General features: G+C 41.4%; 1 protein-coding gene across 3 annotated transcripts in view; it reads left to right on the plus strand.

Moving 5' to 3' along the window:
- Nucleotides 1-149: 149 nt before the first annotated feature.
- Nucleotides 150-24544, plus strand: part of slc8a2b (solute carrier family 8 member 2b) — a 30086-nt gene continuing 5691 nt past the window's right edge. Inside the window, exons 1-4 of one of the 3 annotated variants that reach the window (XM_049724931.2) lie at nt 150-3810; nt 18249-18319; nt 23521-23940; nt 24385-24522. In XM_049724931.2, coding sequence (XP_049580888.1) covers nt 23578-23940; nt 24385-24522 — 501 coding nt within the window. In that variant the 5' untranslated portion in view covers nt 150-3810; nt 18249-18319; nt 23521-23577. Of the gene's footprint in view, nt 3811-18248; nt 18320-22382; nt 23438-23520; nt 23941-24384; nt 24523-24544 lie in introns of those variants that run through there. The other 2 variants (XM_049724932.2, XM_049724933.2) reach the window with 2 other exon arrangements.

The following is a 24544-nucleotide window of genomic DNA, read 5'->3' on the forward strand; positions in this document are numbered from 1 at the left end:
CTAGAGCTACTTTTGGCCTACTCGTGCAGAGTTGCATACTAGTTGTGCAACAACGTTACTGGGGCAAACAAAAAAATGCCCCATTTGACAACATGTTGTTTCACTAGTATATCAAGGTTGTACTACTAGTGTGCAGAAAAAAAAGTGCACTCTGGTCAGTTAAATTGTCTTATAAATCAGGACGACATGCATACAAGTACATGAAAGCCATTCAGGCTTAATATCCTTGAAATACAGCGTAAAGTTCAGTCCTAGTTCAAAAAAAGAAAAAAGTAATTCTGCTAATGCGCTGAATTGTCTAGTGAGGACAAAGAGTTTACAAATAGATGGACGTTCAGATGGCTATTGAGGATATGGAATCATTGCTCTCAAGGCTTCCTTCCCTGTTTTTTTTTTGGGGTGGGAGGGAAGGGCAGGCACTTGTTAATTTAACCCTCTCTGCCTTTTTTTTTTTTTTGAGGCGGGTAATCTTGATAAGTATGCGAAATTTATTTTATCATTTTGAATTTCTGACACGACTGCCGATGTTTGTGTATTAGGTCATAGTTATATGCTGAGGCGGCCGGATTAGGTGGAAGGGGAGGGGCGGGATTTTTCGAGGGGGAATTCGATCAATCTGAAATGAAACCACGTATTTACTCACAATGCCCATTGTTGATGGATAAGGTGACCAATCTTGTTTCCCTTCCTTTTCTTGATTTTTCGGAATAGAGGGTGCTGTAAGGACACTGTAAATATTTGTTTTCTTCCTTTTCACAATGACTAATGGCACAAAAAAAGAAAAAAATTGCCCAATGAGTAACTGCCGTCATCATTTAATCAATTTTACTGATCTGTGTCCTCGGCACCGTCTTCTTTCTTTTTTCTCTCTTTTTACTTCCTCTCATCCCCCCATTCTGACCAGTCTTCAACAAAAATTGTCCAAAAGGAAATGAAAAAGAAATCTATGCAATATTAATGATGATGAATTGAGGGAAGGGGGTGGGTCTAAATTGATGGCAGATTTTTTTTTTTCTGACTGTTTGTTTGCTTGTTTTTCTTTTTTTTTAAAAAAAGGGGGTACATATTAGAGGAGGGGACAAACAGGAAGTCGCGTACAAAAAGACTCCAGGACCAAAAGCTTCTCACTCTCTTTTCTTGCTTTGTTTCTTTCTTTTTCTTCACCTGGCAGTAGAAATGAACTCTGGAAATTGTGATTTTTTTTTCTCCCTTTTTTGTACTCTTTAATAATAATGAGAAACCTTATCTGCTGTACTGGAAACTGCAAAAAGGCCTTTTTTTCTGTCTAACCATGATGATGATGATGACGACGATGATGAGTGATGCTCACCAAGCACACATAAAAAGTTTCCTTACAAAAAAATGCTTCTGGATTTTATGTCCTCCTTTAACCTGACACCACACACACACACATCCTGTATTTATTTAGCTTTTAAATGGCTTCCATTTAGTCTTCAGTCTGTCGTACACTGTGCATGCTTAATGCTTGCTCGTATTAATTTTTCTTGCACTTCCCCCAAAATGCACTAAAACCACCTTTCCAACATAAATAAAATCTGTTTTCACATTTTTCCATAGTTTGTTTTTAAATTAACTTAATTTTGTTTAAATGTTAATATTCAAAAAATGCACTTACTATATTTGAGTTTTCTGCAAATTAAATTTATGTAAATTAATTGAGCGAAGAACTTTTTTATCAAACCCACATTATTTTATTATACTGATATATTGAGTTTATTTTTGTTGATTATTTTTGATTGGATGTTTGAATAGGAAAACAAAAAATTGTATCATAATTTAACTCAGGATGAACTTGGAGTAATAAGTATATATTTTTTAAATTAAACAGTATGGGTTTTTCAGGGGTTGATTATTTTTTATTATTTTTTATTAAAACTACCATGTTTTCTGAGAATTAAATCCAACTTCATTTGAAAATAGAATAACTAGGGAAATGCACATTATCAAGAGTCAATATTTATTCTTACGTTGTAACTTTTTTAGAAGAAAAAAAATCTCTTTCCCTGAAGGGCTACTGTGATCAGGCCTGCCCACTCCAAGGCAAATTGTCCAAAAGCTTTTCTAGCTTTCCCAATAATTCTCCCAAGTATTGACGAGGTGCACACCGGTGGATGCCTAATATGGATTTTTTTTAAATGATATTGACATGAATTATAGATGAGTCTTTGGATGTATGGTGTTGTAAAGCATATTGCATTCTGGGATTGATCTATAATTCATACAGAGCATGTGCTCTCCTCTTGCTCCATCCCTCGAGACGTCCCCAAATGACTCCCCAATTTAGAATATTTAAATGTGACCGTTTTAACCTTTAGTGCGCCAGCTTGTCATTTGCTTTTTTATATATTTTAGTAATTTTTGCAAGTTTTTAAGAAAATGGCTTTGTCAACGCAATCATCGGCCATTTTGCGTACCTGCTTGGCACATCAATTTCTCCCTTGCACAATATGGTGCTGTTGGTGAGACTTGCTGAGATTCCTTTACGCTCCCCTGAGTGACATTCCACGCTCTCCAGAGTGTATTCACATTGGCAGAAATAATCCGCCGCAGCTCGGTGGGAAAGAAGTTTATTTCCATCTTGTATTGTTTATTCTCAGTGATGGACTGTTATGTCCATATTTGGACACAGCAGGAAGTGAATGCTGACATGTTTTGCTAAAGAGACACAGAGCAGAACCTTGGGTGTATTATTTTACTTCAACTCTGATGTTTGTTGGCCGTGTTTCCTTTTGTCAGCTTTCTTTTTCTTTGGGACGAGATGGTTTTCAAGTTCGGAGCCTTATTTTTTGACGTTTCCTTTCACCTCGTTTCATTTCCTTGTTTCATTTTGTCCTCTTTTTTTCTTATTGGTTTCATGTCCTTATTTCTTTCATTGTCACATGAGGCTCTGATGTTATGACTAGGAAAATCCAGCATGGCGTGTGGCCTTCATTTAGAGCGTAAAAGCGGATTAGACACGATTTCTGTACTTTGGTAATTCCACAGGCTGGAGAATCTGTGAAAGGGGGGGCTCTGCCGCTGTGAGAGGAGTCAATCATGGATGATCAAAAAGTTTATTCTTTCATTCACATTTTTTCCTCTCCCCCTCCTCTGTCCTTGTCACCTTCTTTTTCATCCCCTTGCTTTTCTTGATTCCAAAATTTTGTCTCGTTCCTTTCCTCATTTAACTCCTCATGATCTAACTTTATACTTTTTCTGCCATCCCCTGCTTTCCCATCTCCTCATCTGCCTTAACTTCATCTCTCCTATTTCCTTGCCATCTTCCTCCCCTCTTATTTCCTTGCCTCCTGTTCTTGATGCCATTCTTCCTTGTGGGCAAAGCAGCTTTCATCCCTCATCCTCTTATATTGTTTTCCTTTCCTTGTCTCCTTTCCTCCACCTCTCTCTCAGATAAAGCTCCTTTAACTTCATCCCTCCTTCTTTCCTCCTTGTCTCCTCGCTTTTGTTTTTGTTTCCTCTCTCCTTCTACATTTTCCTCCCCTTGCTTCCTCAGTGTTTTCCCTTCTCTTGTAAACAAAGCTCCTTTAACTTCATCCTTTTCTTCCATTCATCCCCACGAGAACACACTCACAGCTTTTGCGTGTGCGTGAAATGAGAGAGGGGGGAAAAAAGAGGGGCGGGGGGTGTCGGTCGGGCCGAGGCGGGACGTGCTGGTGATGATGATGCTGCCCTTCCTCAGTGGTGGTGCACATGTCGTCGGGTGCACATCCTTCTGCGCCTACTTCATCACTACCACCACCACCACCACCATCATCATCATCTCAATCATCAGCAGTCGGAGATCACAAGGTAAGAACACATCGGCTTTTCCACTTGAATTGCTCGTCGCTTATATATCAGTGTGTGTTTGTGTGTGGTGCGTGTGCACACGCGTGTGTATGTCGTGCGTGCTCGTGCACTCGTGACCACAGTGTGAGAATGAAGCGTGTCAGCAAAACGAAGCTTCCAGAAGCTCCATTGCTCCACTCATGACGACGTGCACGCGTCCCCAAAGTTGTCCCCGGGAGCGGTGTCACGCACGCACTTCCCCCGGCGGCAGCGCGCACGCACCAGCACCAGATGCCTTTTTTATTCATATAAGGAAACCGTAAAAGTTAATGAGACGCCAGCTGACTTGCATACTGATCACGGGAGAAGCATAATAAATCAAACAGCATAAAAGGATTTGGTTCATGTTAAATATGGAAATAAATCAAGTGCTGCACATGCAGACAAACACTTTCTATAAATCTTAGGACAGCCTGACAGCTGTGCGCATGCGCGTCACAGACATGCATGAGCCTGCAATTTGCGCTCTTGTTGACGTGAGAAAATATCGATACCATTACAATAATACAATATATTATAAATGATTTCAATGTTGGAAAATGTTCACACATGATGGGGATGTTCTTTATCTCAACTGCAGATCGGCGGAGGCACTAAGAATAATTGTAGTATGTTTATATAGATGCGGGACCTTTTAGCATTTTTAGGGACTATAATGAGAACTACCTGACTCACTAGGTGCTGCTGTTTTGGTTTGCGGTTATCAAAGGGTTTCTTGACTTTTTCATGTCGGTTTGCGAATGGTAGTGTGCATAAAATTACACTTGTTACTTGACTTTTATGATAGAAAAAATGCATGTGTTTATTTGAGGGAGATGCTTATTTTTCTTTAATGCATAATTTATCATTGACTAATTAGGGCAAAGCATTTGGATGTTTGAAAGTGTTGCAGCGGAACAGTAGAATTCTTATGCTCATAACTTGGAATATTTGGGGTTTATTTTGCACCTGGTGAATAATTGTGTCACACTGTCTATTTGTGATAGAATATAGCATGTAAATTTTTGGCCTTTATTGGGTCACCTCTGCACCCCTGAAGCATCCATGCAGGGGAGCGGAAGAGAAGGAGGAAGAGGAGATCCTTGCAGCAGGGCATCCCTACGCAGCTTTTCCCTCCCCCTTCTCTTCTCTCTGCAGCTTTCCGGGGCTTCCCTTGATTCCTCCTTGTGATGTTTCATCCATGATGTCGCTCACCTCCTTCCCTCCCTTCCTCCTTCCTTCCTTTCTTACCTTCCTTGACGGGCGTGTGTAGAGCAGAAAGCGTATAAATGAAATGCGCCGCTCATTTGCTGTAGTGACTGATGACTTGTCAAACGTGCTTATGCAGCTTTTTGTCCCACTTGTTCATTACGCCTCCCTCCCTTCCTCCTCTTCTCCCTCATCCGCCTTTCCTTCTTGCTCGCCCCCTCCCCTCATCGTTCCCACTGGCTGGTCTATTCCACCTTCAATCCTTCCCCCACCCTTCCTCCATCCTGCTTCATTTTTCCTTCTGGCTGACACACATCAAAACATGTCGGCCATGTTCATGCCTCTTTTTGCACCTCCATTCCTAAATATACCTCCTTTTCCTCCTCTCCTAATGTTTCTGTCTTTCAATGCCTTCTTCATCTTCTTCTCTTATTTACACCTCCTTGCCTCCTCATCCTTCCTCCTCCTCCAAACTACACCTCCTCTTTTTCCTATGCCTTTTTATCCCCTTATTCTCACCTCCTTGCCTCCTCCTCCCATCCTTGCTTCCTCATCCTAACCATACCGCCTGGTCTCTAACTACACCTTCCTACCTCCCCCATCTCCTTTCCTCCCTCCTCCACCTCTCTCATATCTACACCTCCTTGCATCACCTTCCTCCCTCTTCCTTGTCCTGCTCTGTAAACCTCACCTCCTTATATCCTTCTCCTCTTGCAGCTTCTTGCTTCCTTATCTCCTTATCCTTAACTACACCTCCTTGTCTCCTTATTCGAACTCCACCTTCTCCCCTCCCCTCCTGTCCTTGTAATTACACGCTCCACGCTTCCTCCGCTTCAACTCTTCTATCTGTACCCACTCCCGTGAAATAACGACAGCCCCATACCTCGTCCCATGGCTCTCGGGGGATTTCCCGACCGACTGTTTCCACTCGCCACCACTTACCTGCAGCCCTGTGACTCATTTACATAGTTTCACCCCTCTGAGGCTACATGAACTACCTTCTACCTTGCCAGACTACACAAAAACACTGTCATGTTAAAGCCAAAGGCTAATCAGCGCTATCATGTTAGCAGGTTAACATGAGCTAATTCGGCACATTGCTCGATAAAATTGTTGACATGGTCGGAGTTGTCTGCGACACATGCAGAGATTCCCTACATTAAGTGATAAAATGTAATTACTGACTTGGTGATGAAAGGCTCCCTCTATGTGAAAGTAAAATAAAAATCTTAATGGGATCTTGCTTTATTGGGTCTGGAGAGGCTTTTTGCAAGCATCATTCAGAGAGTCTCCAATAACGGCGCTGAGTCACTAGATTTCTTGCTCGTTGCTTTTTTTCTTAAACATAAGTCAACAGAGGGGTTGGAAAGGTCGCTTAAGTAAAATCACCGAGTAACACTTTCTTGATTACATCATCCTAAAGTTGCACCATGAAAAACAAAAGCGAATACTTAAGAGTGGATGTTGAGTGTCTTGTAGGACGCAGACCATGTTAGCGACAATATTAGCGTCATTTGATTAAGGCATCTAGGAATTTGATTAAAAAATATCCCATGTTTCCTTTAAGATCATCCTTTTAATTTATGGTTTAATAGATCTTTATCCTTGATCTGCTACCAGCTGAACCATCTTCTTGTAACCACATGCTGTGTGTGTTTGTGCGTTTGTGTGTGGGCAGATTAGTACCCTGTAAATTCCAGATGATCTATATGAGTGGTAATTTTTGCCATATGGTGATGGCACACTACGACGAGCTTACGATGTATGAAGGTAGAAGTGCCTTATGTAAGATGCCTTCAGGTTCCATCCTTGGAATGTTGTTGACATTGTGTTGATGCGTATGTGTTGTATTGTATTGTCAAGTTGTTGGAAGTTGTCGCGTAATGCAACCCTCTGGCGCTTGTTGCGCAACAATGAGCTAATTTGATTTAATTATCAGGTGATTGCACTATGAAAAATCAAAGTGGTGCTTTGGGGCACTTTTTGTTGACAGCTGAGCCTCGGTGCTGATGCGGTGAATGATTGCCAACTGTTGTGTCTTGGCAGAGGTTCAATTACAGTTTGTCACAAATGACAACTTTCGTTGTGTGAAGAGAGAACAATTGATTGAAAAGCCAGCCGGCGATGTGCACTCCAATAGAGGGCTGATTTAATGTATTGTGTCTGTTACTCGCTGATAACGCTCGTTAGCAACATCATGCTATCAGCAACCGCCAAGGTGAAGGTCAATGACGAGGAGGTTTGTTTGCTGGCCATGAAAGGCTCGTAAACAATAACAGCAAGTCATTAGCATGCCTAAAAATATATAATTGTCCTTTGTCCCAACAGTGTACATGCCAAAGTGCACCAGGCATACCAAGACTAGCATGCTTTACCTCCTATGTGCTCATTTGCATATTGCATCACACGTGCTGTCCTGAACATTTGGAGAAACTCACATCCAGCTGCGAGTAAAACGTCCAGTGTGACTTCACAGTATCCGATCACGAATCAGGGAAGCGTTCGACTGAGGGCCAGATGGGCATTTTACAGCCGTCGATGATACGCCTCGCTCAACTAAAATGGAGCTTTGGAGACCGTCCGTGTTCAGAATTTTGCATGGTCATCACTAAAGGTGATACAATACACATCTCTGTTCAATTCAACGCTGTGGTTATTCTCAGTCATTTAAATTCCTCTGAAATCACAGACACACCTTTTCATTTGCTCCGTACTATGTTAGGGCTGAATTCAGGGAATCTTTGGGTTTCTAATTCTAATTTAATTTTGAATGAGCATCATCATGCTGTAGTTTGCGGTTTAGTTTGGAGCGTCCCCTTGGGATCGAGCTGAACTATGACCGAAACAATAATAATACTGCCAGTTAAATAAATTGACGATGAATGGATGCCAAGAAGTCATTGCGGTAAAGAGGATCACGTAATTCCACCAGCGCCAAGATGTTTTTTTACAGAGCAGATTGCGGGCTTTATTTAAAGCCAAGGATTATTGCAGCTGTTTGTGTGTAAGTGCGTGCATCGTGCACTGATTGAATTCATCTCCACGTGTAACACTTCACTTACATCCCATAATGATCTTTGAGTCATTATCGCTGAGGCCTTGGAGCCATCTTGCTTCCCAGTTAGTTGGAAAATGACGACGTCTCTTTTCCCATTAAAGAAAAAAGCTAGTCATGTTTAAGAATTAGTTGCCAGGCCCATTTGGAGTTGGGCTCTGTTGCGAACTAAAATAGCAGCTGAGCCCGTATTAATCAGATTACTGAACCCCTTTCGCAATTTAACGCCCATCATTTCTCAACGAGTAGTAACTGTAATTATATCAATTCACGGAAGCTATTACAATTATCTGCCTATTTGAATGCTGTTGTTAACCAAAACAGCAGCATCAAGTAAAGCAAGCAAATAGTCTATCAAGATGAATAAAAGTGAGGTTTTCTTGGAGTTAGTTTATTGCTGGGAAACTTTCTGAAGGACGGCTTCTACGGATATGCAATAGTGTGTGTGTGCATATGTGTGGTGAAGCTCTTGTGCTTTTTATTGCTCGTGTCAGCCCTCCATGTCCTGGTCGGCGCGTTCCCTCTTTCTCATCGAATGGACCTGTCAGCGTGTCACAACGTTGAGTTCGGGCCGCTCTTTTAAATTGCTCGTTATTCTCTCTCAGAGCAAATTTGGAATGTCTTCTGTGAGGGTGACAAGAAAGACAAAAAAAAAAAAAAGGGTGGTGGTGTCAAGGGTGGATTCATGAGTCAATCTGCTGGCCGCTGGCTGGGGGGCGGTGAGACTCACTGGAATAAAAGGAAAGTCTGGTCAATTAAGATGAGCGATTTTGCCGTCGCCCTTGGCCCGTGAGATGAGAACTAGTAGGTCAAGCTCAGACAAAAAGTATGAATTAGAACTTCTCTTAGGGTGGACTCCACTGGAGCCTGGAGCTTACTTGACACTCGGGCCTGATTTACTAAAATCCCAAATAGCGGGAACTACATCGTATTTTCGCTCCAACATTTTGTGCATGGTTTGCGCATGATCTACGAAATTGTTTTGACATTTTGTGGCCCTCTGTATCCTCCTTTGCTGTATTATTTTTGTGTTAAATCACAATTTTATTTACATTAGGTATGTTATATGGGCCCCCACTAACCCAAACATGGTATTTTGAGTAATATTACATTTGTGGAACATGAGGCAGCAAAATTTACTCGTTTTTATCCATCTCAAGGGTCGGCCATTTTGCCACTTCAACTGAAAACGACATCACAGATCCCAGGTGTCACAACCAATCACGGCTCAGCTTCAGAAACATCGTGAGCCCTGATTGGTTGTGACCTGAGCAACCGTGATGTCATTTTCAGTTGACAGAAAAGGGCAAAATGGCCGCCCAATGCGGTGGCTTAGAAAAACAGGTGTCTTTTGCCTGTTTAATTCATATTCCACAAACATTAATCAGACTCGACTACTTGGGCTGCAGAGAACATATTGCAAAGAAAATTTGGGGGTTGACTTCCCTTTAACGTTCTGTCAGCGTCTATCTTTGCGTGTGCAAGCGTGTGTATGACACATCGTCTTGCATCATGCCGCATCATCCCCGGGGGCGGCGGTCGTCCGGGTAATGAGCACGCTGCAGCTCCCTCAGACACCCGGGGCACTCGTACACATGATGGAAGGCCCCTAACGTTTATTCCTCGCTTCCTGTCCATGTTTACGACTGGCCCGGTGCATTTGTCCAATAAGACAACATGATTATCATTTAAGCTCGGTACTGTGTTTTACATGCAAGTCATAAAATTAGTGACGAGTCGATTCGTGTTCAAGTCATATGACTCGAGTCCTCCATTCTGTCAGTTGCTAGCAAATTTACAAAAAGTCTACTTGATAAATGGGCACTGCTAAATTTGGACGGATATGAGCATTCATTATTGTGTGTGGGTAAAACATTGCAGTAGAATTTGATGACTAACCATAAAAAAAACTGATAACTTAGATCTTTTTTTTTTAAGACAGAAAATCATGAAATTTTATAGAAGCGTCTATCACGAGGAAACCCATAAAACGTCTCGAGAAGATCATTTTGGTTGGAAGCAGTCATCATTGGGTGTTTGGACCATCTCCAGGCGTCTTTTTAAGGGAAACCTGTTCTGGATTTTTGTCTGACTACTACAATATAGATTAAGACAATAAATTGTGAAAATGCTTACTTTTTAATCATTGCGCGTGGGCGGAGCATGGCGGCTGAGTTTGATGACTCATCATTACAACACAAAACAAGCAAGTTAACTCCACAAGGTTAGAATTTGGCCAAATATCTTGTGTGTGACAGGAACTAAAAAAAAAAAAAAGAGTCAATGAATTAATTATTCAAACATCTACTCACTTGTTTTCCAAAGTGATTCATTAGGATTTTTATTGCCCTACAGTAGTTTGGCATTTTATTGGCTGCGTTTAAAAGTAGATGAAATGCTGAATGAGCTTGGGAAACAAATGGATTGCAAACGTGTGCCCATTTATTCGGTGTGTGTGTGTGTGTGTTTGGTTAGTAACTCGGTCAGGGTGAATGACGCAATAAGAGAGAACATTCTGATGAAGCATGCACCTGCTGCGAGACCACCTGGATTAAACAACAAAGCTACACACACACACACAACATGCCTTACCGTGCCACCAGGGAAAAAAAATTCAAAAGGTTTTTGCTTTATCAATACACACCCCAAAAATTTGCCACCAAATAATTTCACTTTGCCACATCTTCATGTCTTCAGTCACATGCTCACATACAGAACTGAAAGATTTATTGAGACCTTCCTGTATCGTCCATCACTTTCTCATCAGGGCTTCACAACAGACATCTGTCTGTGTGCCCGTGCGCTAGTGTGTGTTGTTCCTGTCAGCCCCTGATCCCCGATGCTCATCATGTTCTTCATCCTCATGTTTTTTTTTTTTCTTCACCCTCCGCTGGTTTCACCTCACAAAGTGATGGACTGGTTCAGATGCTTGTAACCCCGGTGGCAGGTCTCAGAGGGGAATCTGCTTTGATTTGTACTTTGGGAAGTCATCCGTCAGCTTCAGGAAGTTGTTCCCTTGAGCTGCAGCTGCCAGAACAAGTGTCTTCTGCTCTGTCACTCAAGACTTGATTTACTTTTAGTTACTTTTTTCCATCAAGGCGCTGAATCTTTGCCGAGGATCCTTCGGGTCGGTCCTGGTGCAGTTTGTAGCCATCTTGTTAGAGTTTGGAGTGATGACAAATTGTATGTGTCGATTGTTATGGTTTAAACCAATATTACGATTTTCCTCTTGCTTTCATTTATCAATGACATAATTGTTATGCAAATGAGTCATCTCATTGTACTTTGATGGCATTTAGCATAATTGTCTCACTAAGAGAAAGCATTAGTAAATCGATGATACTCACACGCTGCTAACATGATGTCTCCCGTGTGGTCGTGGATGACTTCAGAACATCGTTAAAATCAATCTTCATTTAAGTCGGCGTGAAAGTCGGCGCTTTGGGCCTCGGATGTGCTAGATCCAATCGGCACGTAATCGATGGCGGTAAAACAGAAGCTCACGTGGGTGTGATTGTAAATCGTTTTTTTTTGTCACCTCAATAGGTGATGGTTGGATGATAATGGATGGTTAACGGAATTGCTGGACGGAGTGACGAATGGATGGAGAGATGAATAAATGGATAGATTAATGGTGGGTTGTTGGACAAACGGACGATTGTACTGAAATCCAGATCAATGATAACGAGAATGGATGATAGCAAGAGTCTATGGTGTACAGATGGACGATGGCAGAAGAACATTTTCGACCAGAGTCATGTGACTCTAAGGGATTATCTGATTGGCTGTTGAGTCTTCATGAATCATCTACTAATAATTGCCTGCTGCTTCCCACCCGACATGACCGTCTGTCTCTTTTATACTTCAACATTACAACTTTACAGCAACAACCATAACAAGCTGAAGCTTTCATTTGTTTTATCCGTTTACTCGCTGCTTTTTTGCCACTACTCCAAGCCCGCGCTCGGCCATAATGGCGCCTGACAGCTCATTCTTTCTCCTATCAGCGCTTCTTCGATTAATCTGTCGCTATACGAGTTGCTATAACAAGGGACCTCTGTCCCCCATTGCCTGGCTCGTCCCGATGACAAGCTGCTGCATCCTTAACGCTTAAAACAGAGGCCTTCTGTGAACAAAAATAATTGGTCACGTTCTCATACACTCAGCAGAGCTCACTACAGTTTAAAGCCAAACTGCAGTGTGTCTGTGGTTTGCATTTTAATTTTTACTGGCCTCTTTGGTACAGTTTGCATTGTCGCTTCTGGTCTGTGCGGTTTGTGATGTTGGTGTGAGTCACTTTTGCTCTGTTTTTTTGTCTTCAGAGGATAAAAATGGATGTTAGCTTAACAGTTCATGCTTAAGCAGGCGGAAACCTTTGAATATGCTGTCGGAGCAATTTTCACGTGCGTGTGACTTTATGCACATGCCCATGTGTGTGTATTTACATTTGTGTTCACTGTCATGTAATATAAGCTACGACAAGATAAATGAGAGTATAGCACGACACTTTCTGTTTCACTGACTGCTGAGATTCAATTTAAGTTTCATTTAAAATCATGTTGTTGCTTGGGTAATTGCACGCATACACAGCGAGTATTTTATGGTCAAGGCGCAGCGTGCGATGGGATTCCACACACGTCCACCACTTCTACATTGTGAGCAAGGTTTCATCTATTGTTACGGTCTGCTTCTGTGGGCATCCGCCCACACACCCCATCTCAAGTGCCAAGTCGTAACACACATCAGGGTCGGTGAATTTCAAATGAGCATCAATGCAGTGCAGAGTGTGTTAAAGGATTTCAAGATGGAGCCAAACCAAAGCAAACGATCACACTCACACAAGCCTACGTAATTGCGTTCCCGTAGGGAAGCTGTGTCTTGTCACATGTCAGCGTGATGAGATCAAATGATGTAATCATGTTTGGATGCTCTTAAAAGAGTTGAAACATAATCATAATTGGATTTCTGTATTTTGGTTTCAGGGCAGTCATGAGTTTGAGTCGGGAAAATCAACCTCGTATAATGTGTAAGCGTGTGAATGGACAAATGTGTGTGTATATGTAAATCAACAGAAAATATATTTGATATTTTTAATATATAAGTGACTGATAAGATAGCTGTCGACAATTTGTGTTTTCTTTGTGCAAAAATATGAGCAGACAAAGCAATGATAGCATCTTTACGTTGAGTGTGTATGTGAATGGACAGACATCTGCTTCCTGGCAATATTGTCTTGCCTCCCCGCACACATGTAAACAAACACACACCGGTCTCATCAATCACGTCCAATTGGTTGCAGTGTTTCTGTTCATTTCACAGCCCGATTGCATCTCATACCTCGTTAGCTGCCTGGATGAAACCATGACGTCTTCCTGAGTGCTGGCATCCAGTCATGTCATGCCTGATTTTATCGGTGGCGAGCGATAAAGCGTCTTGCACATCAGTAACAGCGGATATGAAGTTTGATCAATAAGTCTCCTTTAGGTGCTCTCTTATAAACAATCTGGTCCAAATAGATGATGTCATGGTTATCAAATTTTTTTATTATTTTTTTTTTTAGCAGTACTTATGAAGACAGTTGAGCATAACCAGATAATGAACTGAGCAATCCAGACAAGGCTGGACAACAGGTTCTGTTCTAGTGGAGCAATTGGGTGCGTGCAAGATGGGCAAGCGATATAGAAGACACTTTAGCGTAATCGGGTAATTTTGTTTCAATCAAGCTGCTTATCGCAAGAGGAGCAAGTTGGGGTCTGTGTAAGCGGCTCTTGTTAATATTTCCCATACATCCGGTATTATGTACACTTGCACTAGTCACCAGTTTGCATGGTGTCGTCACGGCGACAATGATTCATAAACCTTATATGTCTCTGATGATTTCTGCCCAGATACAGTGATGGGCGGAGTATGGGGTTGCTGCCTCCTAATTGGCTTCCCGGGAGAAGGCCAGAGGGGAATTGTCCGTGCACACACACACACACACACATGTTCATATGCAGAGCAAGACACTATTATTCATACAAGGATTTAATTGGTGGCTAATGTCTCGCGTGTGTGTATATGCACACATCCTTGTACGCGCACCCTGGGTGAATTTAAGATGTTTTGGGCCTTGTGGGCGCTTGACTAGCTCACATAGACACACACACTAATGAGGTCTTAAAAAGCAAAGATGGTATGAGATGTTCATCTTTATCACCAATTAGCTTTGTAACCTGTCTAATCACACATTTACACACATGTGTATTTGCAGCAGCAGACAATTCATTAGGTACACTTGCAAATGTGAGCTAACACAAAAACCCTGCACTTTGGTTTGAAGTCATTTTGACAATTTTCGAGGAATCCTTATGCAACAAATTTGTTTATGCGACGCTAATGCTTCCACGTATACTAGACGGAAAAATTGCGAGAGATTTGCTTGTGGGCGACAAACCTTTGATAACAAGCCATAAACATGACACTAATATTCTTTTTCTTTTTCTTCAGAAAAATTAGACCCCTTTAGCCCATTTCATGTCAGAAAATAGACATGCGTAGACCCACAAAACAAATCTCGAAAAGCCATGCCTGAAAACACACAGGCAATTCCAACGTTTCTCTGTCTTCTGTACACTACTTGACTGCAGATGCTCTTTCCTTCCTCTTCTTTCATCCTCTTCTTTTCCACTTTGCCGTGTTTATGTTCTTTTCTTGCATCAGCATGACTCCAGTGTCTCTCTTTGGTGTGTGTGTGTATACGCGTGTGTGTGTGCGTCTGTGTGCACTTGTGTATGAGAGACTCCTCCATCAGTGCAAATCCCCCAATCAGGTTATCTAATCTCATCTAAATACGAATGACTGCAGGCTGATTGCCACACACATTCACACATGTATCAAGCACAATGATGAGGACACACACACACTCACACACACACATGCACACACATCTTCCGTGTTGGTTCTGGAAACAAATGAGGGCAGAGAGAGAAACCGGGACCGTTGTAATTACTGAGGGTGGCTGGAGGGAGATGAATGTCTCGACACATTTGCGTGCACACACACACACACGCTCACACAAAACAAAGTTTACAGAGCAACCAGAGGGAGGTGAGGGTAAAAGAATGATGCTGACAAAAAAAAGGAGGCGGAATGCTAAATAGAAGCGGATTTCCGTCCTTTTCCCTGCCGCATTCTAATTTCCTCACTTTACACTGGCAGGTATTCCATTCCAATCTAGCTTTGATTCAGTTTGAAGCTCAATTGAGATGTCCTATTTCATGTTTTTTTTCTTTCTGATTGAAGAAAGGCGCCTCTTAAAATCTCACCTCCTTGGTAGCATTGAATTTAATTAAAATTGATGATAATATTTTATGATTAACATTTTGGCAGATTTAAAAAAAAAAAAAAATCAAACATGCCCTGCAAACGTTTGCCCATGTTCTAGTGTAAACAGAGAAAACGAAGCCAAAATGGTCCTTGCCATTTTTATGGCTTCCAACAGCATGTTTCAATTTCATTTTATTTTGTGATGAAAGGCAAGATCCATACATATCCGCCGCCAAGATTTTTTATTCCAGCTGGCGTGGGTGTCCCTCTCAGGCTCTCTCGCTGCAGCATCTCATTCACCCACCGCTCAGATTGGGAGCTCGAGTCGAGTAAATGCTTTGCACTCAGCCGTGTCCTCGTAAACGCACTTTGATGGGCTGGCAGATGCTCCGCTTCAACTTGTTTAAGGCTTGCTTCAACGCATGCATGTTCAAGGACAGAAACACTCCTTTATTAGAATGTTCGAGCATCCGAAAAATGGGATTGCGTCATATTTTTTAGATAGAATGATATCTATTAGAATAAAAAAATGCAATCTTGTATTGTTTTTTTTTTTTTATAACCCCAAATTATCGCAGTTTGTAGCTTTATTTTTTTTTAAATCTAGTATCCTCCCATCTCGGTTAGCCATTAGAGCATTTACGCTCGCCAAACATATCCGACATCCTGAGTGGAGTGGGCCAAAGCACTCTTTCAATGACCTTGTCAGAAACTGTTGTTCAGTCTATCAGCTCCCACAGTCCCTATAATGAGGACGAGGGGGATGAAGAAGACGTGTCCTTCTGTAGCTGCTTCACACTCAGCCAGTTACATAAAGCCGCCAGTGATGTGTTCCTTTTTGGAGCAACCCTGCTCTCATTCGCCGCTAATTGTATTCATCTCCAATCAGCCTCAAACGCTCCTAATTACTCAATGATTATGTCGGTGGCTGACATTTTCTCCTGCTCGTCTGCCTTTTCTTCTGCTCCCTCTCTTCACTCTTCAGCAGTGGCAGTGGCTAATCCAGTTTAGATTACATGGGCCAACCACTGCTGATCCTCTCACTCCATGCAGATTACAGTTGAAATCTGATCAGACAAAAAAAAAAAAATCTAAAATCTCCGCACACTACTGGAAGCAGTTGAACCAAAAGAAATGTGACAAAATGAAGACAATAAATAATTGGTAATAAAAACAATTTTTGAAGTAAGAAGGCCTCCCTAACCCTGTTCGAGCTGATTAATAAATACAAATACAGCGTGTTTACTTATTGTCATATTATAACTCCATAAATAATAATTTTCTTGATATTTAATTTTATGCGTTACATACAGTTAATAAAATTTCCAGCTTTCTATGGAAGTAGCCTCTTTCCCGGGGTGCATCAGCGAGCTGTACAATTTATTCCGAACCCAGTGAAGCGGGTTATTACCTTAACAGTGTGTAAAAGGGCTATGAAGTAATTGACCTGTCAATCACAATCACTTGGGTTGCTCAAAGGAAAACACTGAAGATAAATAACACGCGCAAGGTTATCTCTACAAGTGACAGTGTCTCGGGCTGCTGACCTAACATTTATTCATCTAGCTTTCTGGCGGTCTGAAGCCATTTCGCATCCCACATTCCGTTAACATAATGCAAACAGATTTGCATTTAAATGGAAAGTGCCCCAGATATTCTGCCTAGCAACAGGTGGATGTGTCGGTTGGGTGGGGCAGAATAGCTATCTGCCCCAAATTGGCAGAGAAGCATTATTATGAATTTGTATTTGTTATATTACACTTGAAAAAAGGCTTTGTCCCATGTCTTTTTGCGTAGGAACAGGTTGAATTGCAATTTTGTCTTTTGTTGTGTGGGGCAGAGAAGCCATTGCCCCAAAGTGATGAGAAACACACCGAGTTTGATTACCTGTTCTGTGTTTTGTTACTTAGTTTGTTAGTTAGCACTTAGCAAGGAAACAACAGAGCGAATTTATTTATTTATGTTTATTTATTTACACTTTTGGGGTAAAAATTCTGTACATAATAATGTGATATTATTAAAACCTATCTCTAATTTAAAAAAAATCTGATATGGTAAGATTAGCTTGTTTTTATTTTAGCCATGGGTGAGTAACAAGTGGCAGTTCAAATATGTCTTTTCTCTGCACCAAGAAGGTCAGTAATGAGCACATTTAGCTTGCGGCAAAAATGTCATTCCAAATGAGCTGATTATGAGATTGTTGAGCTTTGGCTTATTGCAGGGTACTCACATAATGATGAGGGCAGTGTAATGATAGCATCTATTATATCTTAGCATCTTAACAACGGGAAATTCTCAAGGGCTGCTACCCCATTGATCCACAAACGATCCAAGAAGTGGATGGCGGTTAGATGAGTCATTGTTAAGCCTCAGTGAAAGAGTCACTTTCTCTTGATTCCCCTTAATGAATTTGATATGCCTTCTGGGTTTAACTCTGCTAGTAAAACATTGATGGCAATACTTTAGACAATTTTTTCTTTTAGACTTTTAAACAAGATTTCTGTTAAAAAGGTCATCAATCAGGGGGTATCAGCTGCAATCTGGACATAATTGGGAGGTGAACTTTAAAGTCTTCCGACTCAATAATGTCACCCGATAGCGTTTGGGTCGACATTTAACTACTCAGACCTTTATGTCACTCGATGAAGCTCGCGGGAGGAGAAAAAAAAAAGAAAATCAGCAAAGAAGTGTCCTCTTCCTGATTCTTTTATTGCAAAAGTAACTCTCGTGTTTCTGATAATCACACAATTTTTGGGCATCTCACATAGGCACCGAAACTCGAAATGGTGATTTAATTTAAAAGCTAAAAGGTTTTCATTCATTCATGTCTCGTTCTTCTTTCCTGCAGTTGACCGACTGCTGATTGGAAAGAATTTCTATGTGGCCCCAGAGTGGAAGAGAGAGCACCAGAGAATATTGGTAAATTTTGACTACTTTCATGTCCACTTAGACTCTTTCACACTGACAATCAAAGTCCACTTTTTGACTTTTTACCCCCTAGCTGTCTGTCAGCCTGAACTTGAAGTGACAAAAGTACTTACACTCTGTTCTCAACCAATTCACTGAAATGGCCGTTTGTATTCTCCAATTTACACAAAGTCCTTTTTACTAAACTTTTTCTTTCAAAACCAAAACTTCTCTGACCCACTTCTCTAACTGTCAATCAATTTCAGAACAAAAGGAGCATTCACAATGGTGCTGAAACACAATAACAGCCCGTGCGTGAAGCTGTTTCGCACAGTTACGCCATCCAGCTAGGCCGCAATTGACACTTGTGACTCAACCAGCCAGAAAGAGGTCGATGGCTTGAACAGGCTACCGCAGTGCATTGTGGGTTAAAGTAACAATAATGGCTCATTATGTTCAAAGGTGGCCAAAGCCAAGTTGTGATGAATGAGCATTGTAGAGGCCATTAGTGACCAAGCATGCGCGTGAATACGACTATTGTTGCAGTGATTTTTTTTATGTTAAAGAAATGCTAATGGCTAAGTCAGACTACATGTAGAAGCAGCAAAATGACACTAGCAAAATGAAGTTTGTGATTTAGTATGATGAACGTAATGCAACAAATTTGCTCGGGTTCTTTTTAACAGTCTGTTGGGTCTAAATACGATTAGACATTAAATTACTCGCTGGAATGAAGAGGAGAAGACAACCAGAACAGGTTTACTCGCGAGGAGAACGATAGAGCAAGCAATCTCAGTTACAACCTCCATCAGTTCTGAGTCTTTACTCCACGTGCCCCTCTTTTTAATGTTATGGTTGCCCTGGTTACAGAGGCGTTGCTACACTAAAGGGAGGGGGGATTGTGTCTGTAGCAACGCTGATTAGCAAAAGAATGTAGTGTGGTGTGAATTAGCACTTCGCTGTTGGCTCTTGACCCCCCGCAGAGGCCGTCCGCAGCTGTCTTCCTTCACAGTAGGCTGACCTGTCCTCGAGGTCAACAAATGTCCTGACGCACGTTGATTGCCGCTTTGCTGTGGAACAAATGCAACTAGACCTTTGCTAACTTTATCTACTTGGTAATTAACACACAATAGTAATAAGTAACTTGTCCTAAACATTTCAACACACATTAAGCAAACGTGAGGTAACCGGTATGCAGTTCCTTAAACAAACATTGAGTAAATATGGGATAACTTTAATGCAACTACTTCTAACTGTATGTATCCCTTAACAAAGAAAAACAGGTCTGATAAACTACAATCTATGAACCAAACCGATATCTAAATAGAAGGAATGAAGTTCCTGTGAATCAAACAAAGAACATTTCACCTATGCAAATAAGCCCTGCTCATTGTTAGTGAAGGACTCTTACGGGAACCAAAACACACAGACAACATAAGGACAGGAAAGGTACAAATGGCTGACAGGGATCAAAAGACATCCCTATCACATAAAAGGAACAAAGAGATAAAAGGAAAAGATAAACTCGTAAAGGTGAGGCCTCCAGGTCTGGCAGGCCAAAGCTTCACTTAAAATTATTCCAACACAGTCAATGGCCAAAATCTCAAGCTCTTTTATGCATTTTATTCTGAGTGTGGAGAGACGGCATATAAGTGACAGCGCACTGCTGTGAGTCTGCAAATGTGCTTTTCTGCTCTGAAAAATATCCAATATGTCAAAGTGCAGGGTGCTAAATTAAACATGAAACTTGAAGCCATTTAATGCTCACGCTATTGATTTGACAATAATAAACACTTGGCAGCCGGAAGGATTGCTTACTTGTTGCTTGCTTAGCTGCACAAAGTCTTAAGTTAATGAAAACAGAGCAGCTCTTTCTTAGATTGCACCTGTCAAACTGCCTGAAAAGCACTTTCCACTCTCACAAAGTGTCCTGCTCTGTCTCCATGACGACTCACACTGTGTGTGTGTGCATGTTTGTGCATGCATACAATGAATGTTGCTTGTCGTTGTCAAAATTGTGTTTTCTCTCCTGAGTGTTCTCACAGGAGTATGAGAAAACTAGATCTAGGCTGGATATGAGGACAGAGAATTAGACCCGGAATATAGATTAACAGATAAAGATACTTTATTGTCAATGTACAAGGCTTTACAACAAGCCATTTATTTTTTTCAAGTAGAGCAGCAGCTTAGGAAAACTAGAAGAAAATATCACATGAGGATATATATTTATAGGGTAAAAAGAAAATAATAATAATTTGTAACAAAAGGTTAATTTTTCCATTTTACTTTGCTGTTTTAATGTCTATTTATATTTCAGTTCAAATTTGCAATTTAATGTGTTTTTGTTTTGTGTTTTTCTCTTTGTTACACACCGTTCCATCCATCCATCCATCCATCCATCCATCCATCCATCCATCCATCCATCCATCCATCCATCCATCCATCCATCCATCCATCCATCCATCCATCCATCCATCCATCCATCCATCCATCCATCCATCCATCCATCCATCCATCCATCCATCCATCCATCCATCCATCCATCCATCCATCCATCCATCCATCCGTTGTAGAACATGTGTGACAGTCACAACTATTATTGTGACATAATGTAAAATTTCTTTTATATGTGCGAGTCTTGAGGAATCTTAGCAAGGAGAGGGATACTATATTAGTAAACAACTGTTGGCATAGGAGATACAGAGAAAATTGATCTAATGTTTCCATCGGAGGCCTGAAATGATGCCATCATAAAATGTTCAGTTAGCTTTACAGCAGCTGGAGGCACCGGATATGAAAACAAGTTATTGTCCCCAGAGAGGACAACACAGATGAAGCTCAGCTGTCGGGCATGTTTAGGTCTCACCCTCATGCACGAACGAACCCTGGAGGCCAAACAACAACTTGGCGCGTGCGTGTGTTGTGTGTCTGTGTGTGTGTGTGCACCATCTGCTGTATGTTGTATTGCTTTCCATCCGTCTGATGTGTCTCTTTGATATTTAATCAACAGGTTTCTAGATCATTTGGGACTTGCACATTAATTAATCAACATGCCTTGGAGGATTGGTCGCCAATGGATACTGTCACAGTATCGCCGCAACTTTGCAATTTTTGACATCAATACTCATGCACAGTAGAAGAAAGCAGTTTTTTTATATATATATATATATATATATATATAAACTGCTTTCTTCTTTTGTCAATGACAGTTGAACAAAGCAAAAGTAGTGAGAGTGTGAAATTCGTACTTCAGGGTGTGTTGGGAGCCCAATAGGCAGCTTTATTATTTACCAATTTAGAGACAATCTTCCCCTTCCCCTCAGCAGAGAGTTCCTCGGCTTCGTGTTTGTCTCTGCGTCTGTCTGTACTTCCTGCAAACTATGAGGACGATTTGACGTACATTGCTGCGTTTGTGCTTCGCTTTGGAAACGGCGAAATGAGGTGCAGAGAGGCTCAAAGTGCATCACAATGCCACTTTTCAATGCCCGAGAGAGATGAATGTTCTCACAACTCTCAGCTTTTAAGAGGCTTTTTTATGGCTTCAGTCACAAAGTCTTCTCCAGAGCGCTACGCTGTAACTAAAAGTGTGCAGACTCACACTGCACAACAAATGATTGGGAGCTGAATCGATAGCCGGAATGTTTTGCTATAAACACTTGTTGTTATTCATGCATCAATCAAACTTCAACATTCATAAACAGTGTTACATTAATACTGCTTCAAAGGTGTTGACAAAATACAAATAAACATTGCAACATAAACTTTGATGGCCAGGTCAGTCCTGAATAAACACACATGTAAAGAAAAATCTGAGCCATTTGACTGAAGTCAAATAATGAATATTTTTTTGAAGAGTAGTTTTGTTTTGTAAATATTTTCTTTGTATGTTTTGCGAACCCCACTGAGATACCCTTGGCCTCCCCATGACCCCCCAAGAGAAAAATATTCTAACTGTGCCAGTGGTTGTCAGCGCTGTTTGCAAGACCAAGCAGAAAATTACCTGATGGATTGAGGCAATATGCTAAAGTTGCAAGATTAGATCCTTTTTTTTTTCTTTTTACCCCAATGAATGAATCGCAACTATGTGAAACTGATCCAAATTAGAATTGATCGGCCTTGGTGGTGGTCTCCAGCAATATATTCACAATACATTCCGTTATTTATGTTATTCCATTTTAAAGCTCTCTGTGTGTGTCCGCTCGTGAATGAATTAGCTTTGCCCTCAGCTCTGTCTCCTCCGGTTGATAAATGAAGCTTTGCTGTCTTTTTCGCTTTCTCAAAAACAACCCCCTCATCTCTCCGCCATCGATCGATTTGCCCCTCAGGATCTCTGCCCCTGTCGGCATGGCAACAGTGCGTCGCTGATCCATCAACACCCTCACAGTTTTGTCATTGAAGTCATGCTTCATTTGTTTATTTTATTTATTTGAAAGACAATAGTGAATCTGTATGCCTTCCCTCTGGTCATTTATAATGTGACGGATATTGTTATTGGACAGAGCGAGGTTGAAAGAAGGCACACAGATTGAAAGGAGCAACAACAAAATGGAGACATATTACTTTGTATAAAATATAAATGACAACAATAACATTGCTTAAGAGCTTCTTTGACAATTCAGTCACGGATTAATTTACCCACATTGGAGCTTTTCTCTTTTAACTTCAAAAGAGCCAAAAAAGTATGCCGCTCGCTTCTCAAATGAGTCATGAGCCTCTTTTATTTGGGCAAATACTCTACTCACCTCTTGAAATTATTTGGTTATTCATTAAAAGGATGGATGGCACTTGCACGCTCCCTTAACCTTTAATGGATGACAATAAACTCCCTGGTTTGTGATTTAAAAGCGCTTTGCACCAAAACACATTTTATTTGTTCTTTTTTGCACACCTACGATTCCCATCATGAAGAGACCTTGAGTCAAGATGTTATAATACTGAGGCGATGTCATGACACCACAAAATATTTTTATTAGGTCGCACCAAGTTTGAAGTCTGTGGTCCAACTAGGTAGAGACAAAATTTGGATGGACACTAAACGAGCACATCTTGGCTCCTGAATTCAGATTCACTTATCTTTTATGAGCAGATGGCAGTCAGACCCAAAAGGACACAGAAAGTCCACTTTTAAAAGTGCCCTGAAATATACAAAATAAATGAAAATATTTTAAACATAAGGTTTACCTTATTTTAATTTATCTCTTTCTCTTTTGAAGGTGAACTAGCGCTTTTGCCTGCAGCCATCCTTCGTGTGCCCTCCAGGTAGCGCCGCCATGTCTCGCTTCTCTTCACCCGCCCCGGCCCTCCTCCTCTTCGCCCTCCTCTTCCTCTCCTCCGTGCCACCCTGCCGATCCGAGTCCCAGCGTGGGTCGGCGGTCTCGACCTCCGTGCTGCCCTCCTCCCTGCCTTCCGCCGGGCCATATGGAAATAGCAGCGTCCCAGCCAAGGGCAAATGCGATGACGTGACGGTGTGCAAGCCGGGCATCCTGTTGCCCGTCTGGAGACCCAACCGGCCTGGCCTCGGAGACCAGATCGCCCGGGCGGTGGTCTACTTTGTGTCTCTCATGTACATGTTCCTGGGGGTGTCCATCATCGCTGACCGCTTCATGGCATCCATCGAGGTCATTACATCACAGGTGAGGTCACTTTTTCAAACTTCGTCCAAAAAATAAGCAAATACTGCCTCACTTATATTTAAATCAAGCCACCTTGGGATCACAAAAATGCACTTCTTTGCAGTTTCTTGTAACACGGCGTTCAAAAATAACCTTGGGCAATGAGCCATATGCTTCTGGGATTCATTTTGAGCATGTACTTAAGTTGCCAAATACGATTCACAAACATCATTTATTATTCATTATTGCTGAGTCTTTTTAGTCCGGTCGTCAGGAGTCGAGGAGGAACCAAACAGGAACTTATTAGATTAATTGAACACATTTATTTTAAGAGTATAGGATCAGTTAGATATAATTTCCATTTTGTTGCCTTGTACTTTTTGACAATCTAAATAAAGTTGAATCCTATCTAAATTGATCTATGTGCACGCATATATTATGGTTGTGTGTGTGTTTGACCAACAGGAGAAGGAGGTGACCATCACCATGCCAAACGGGGAAACATCAGTGGCAACAGTTCGAATCTGGAACGAAACGGTGTCGAATTTGACGCTAATGGCGCTGGGCTCCAGTGCACCAGAGATCCTGCTGTCAGTCATAGAGGTACACACACAAGCACACACAC

The sequence above is a fragment of the Syngnathus scovelli genome, chromosome 7 (assembly GCF_024217435.2).
Source record: "Syngnathus scovelli strain Florida chromosome 7, RoL_Ssco_1.2, whole genome shotgun sequence".
Classification (NCBI taxonomy): domain Eukaryota; kingdom Metazoa; phylum Chordata; class Actinopteri; order Syngnathiformes; family Syngnathidae; genus Syngnathus; species Syngnathus scovelli.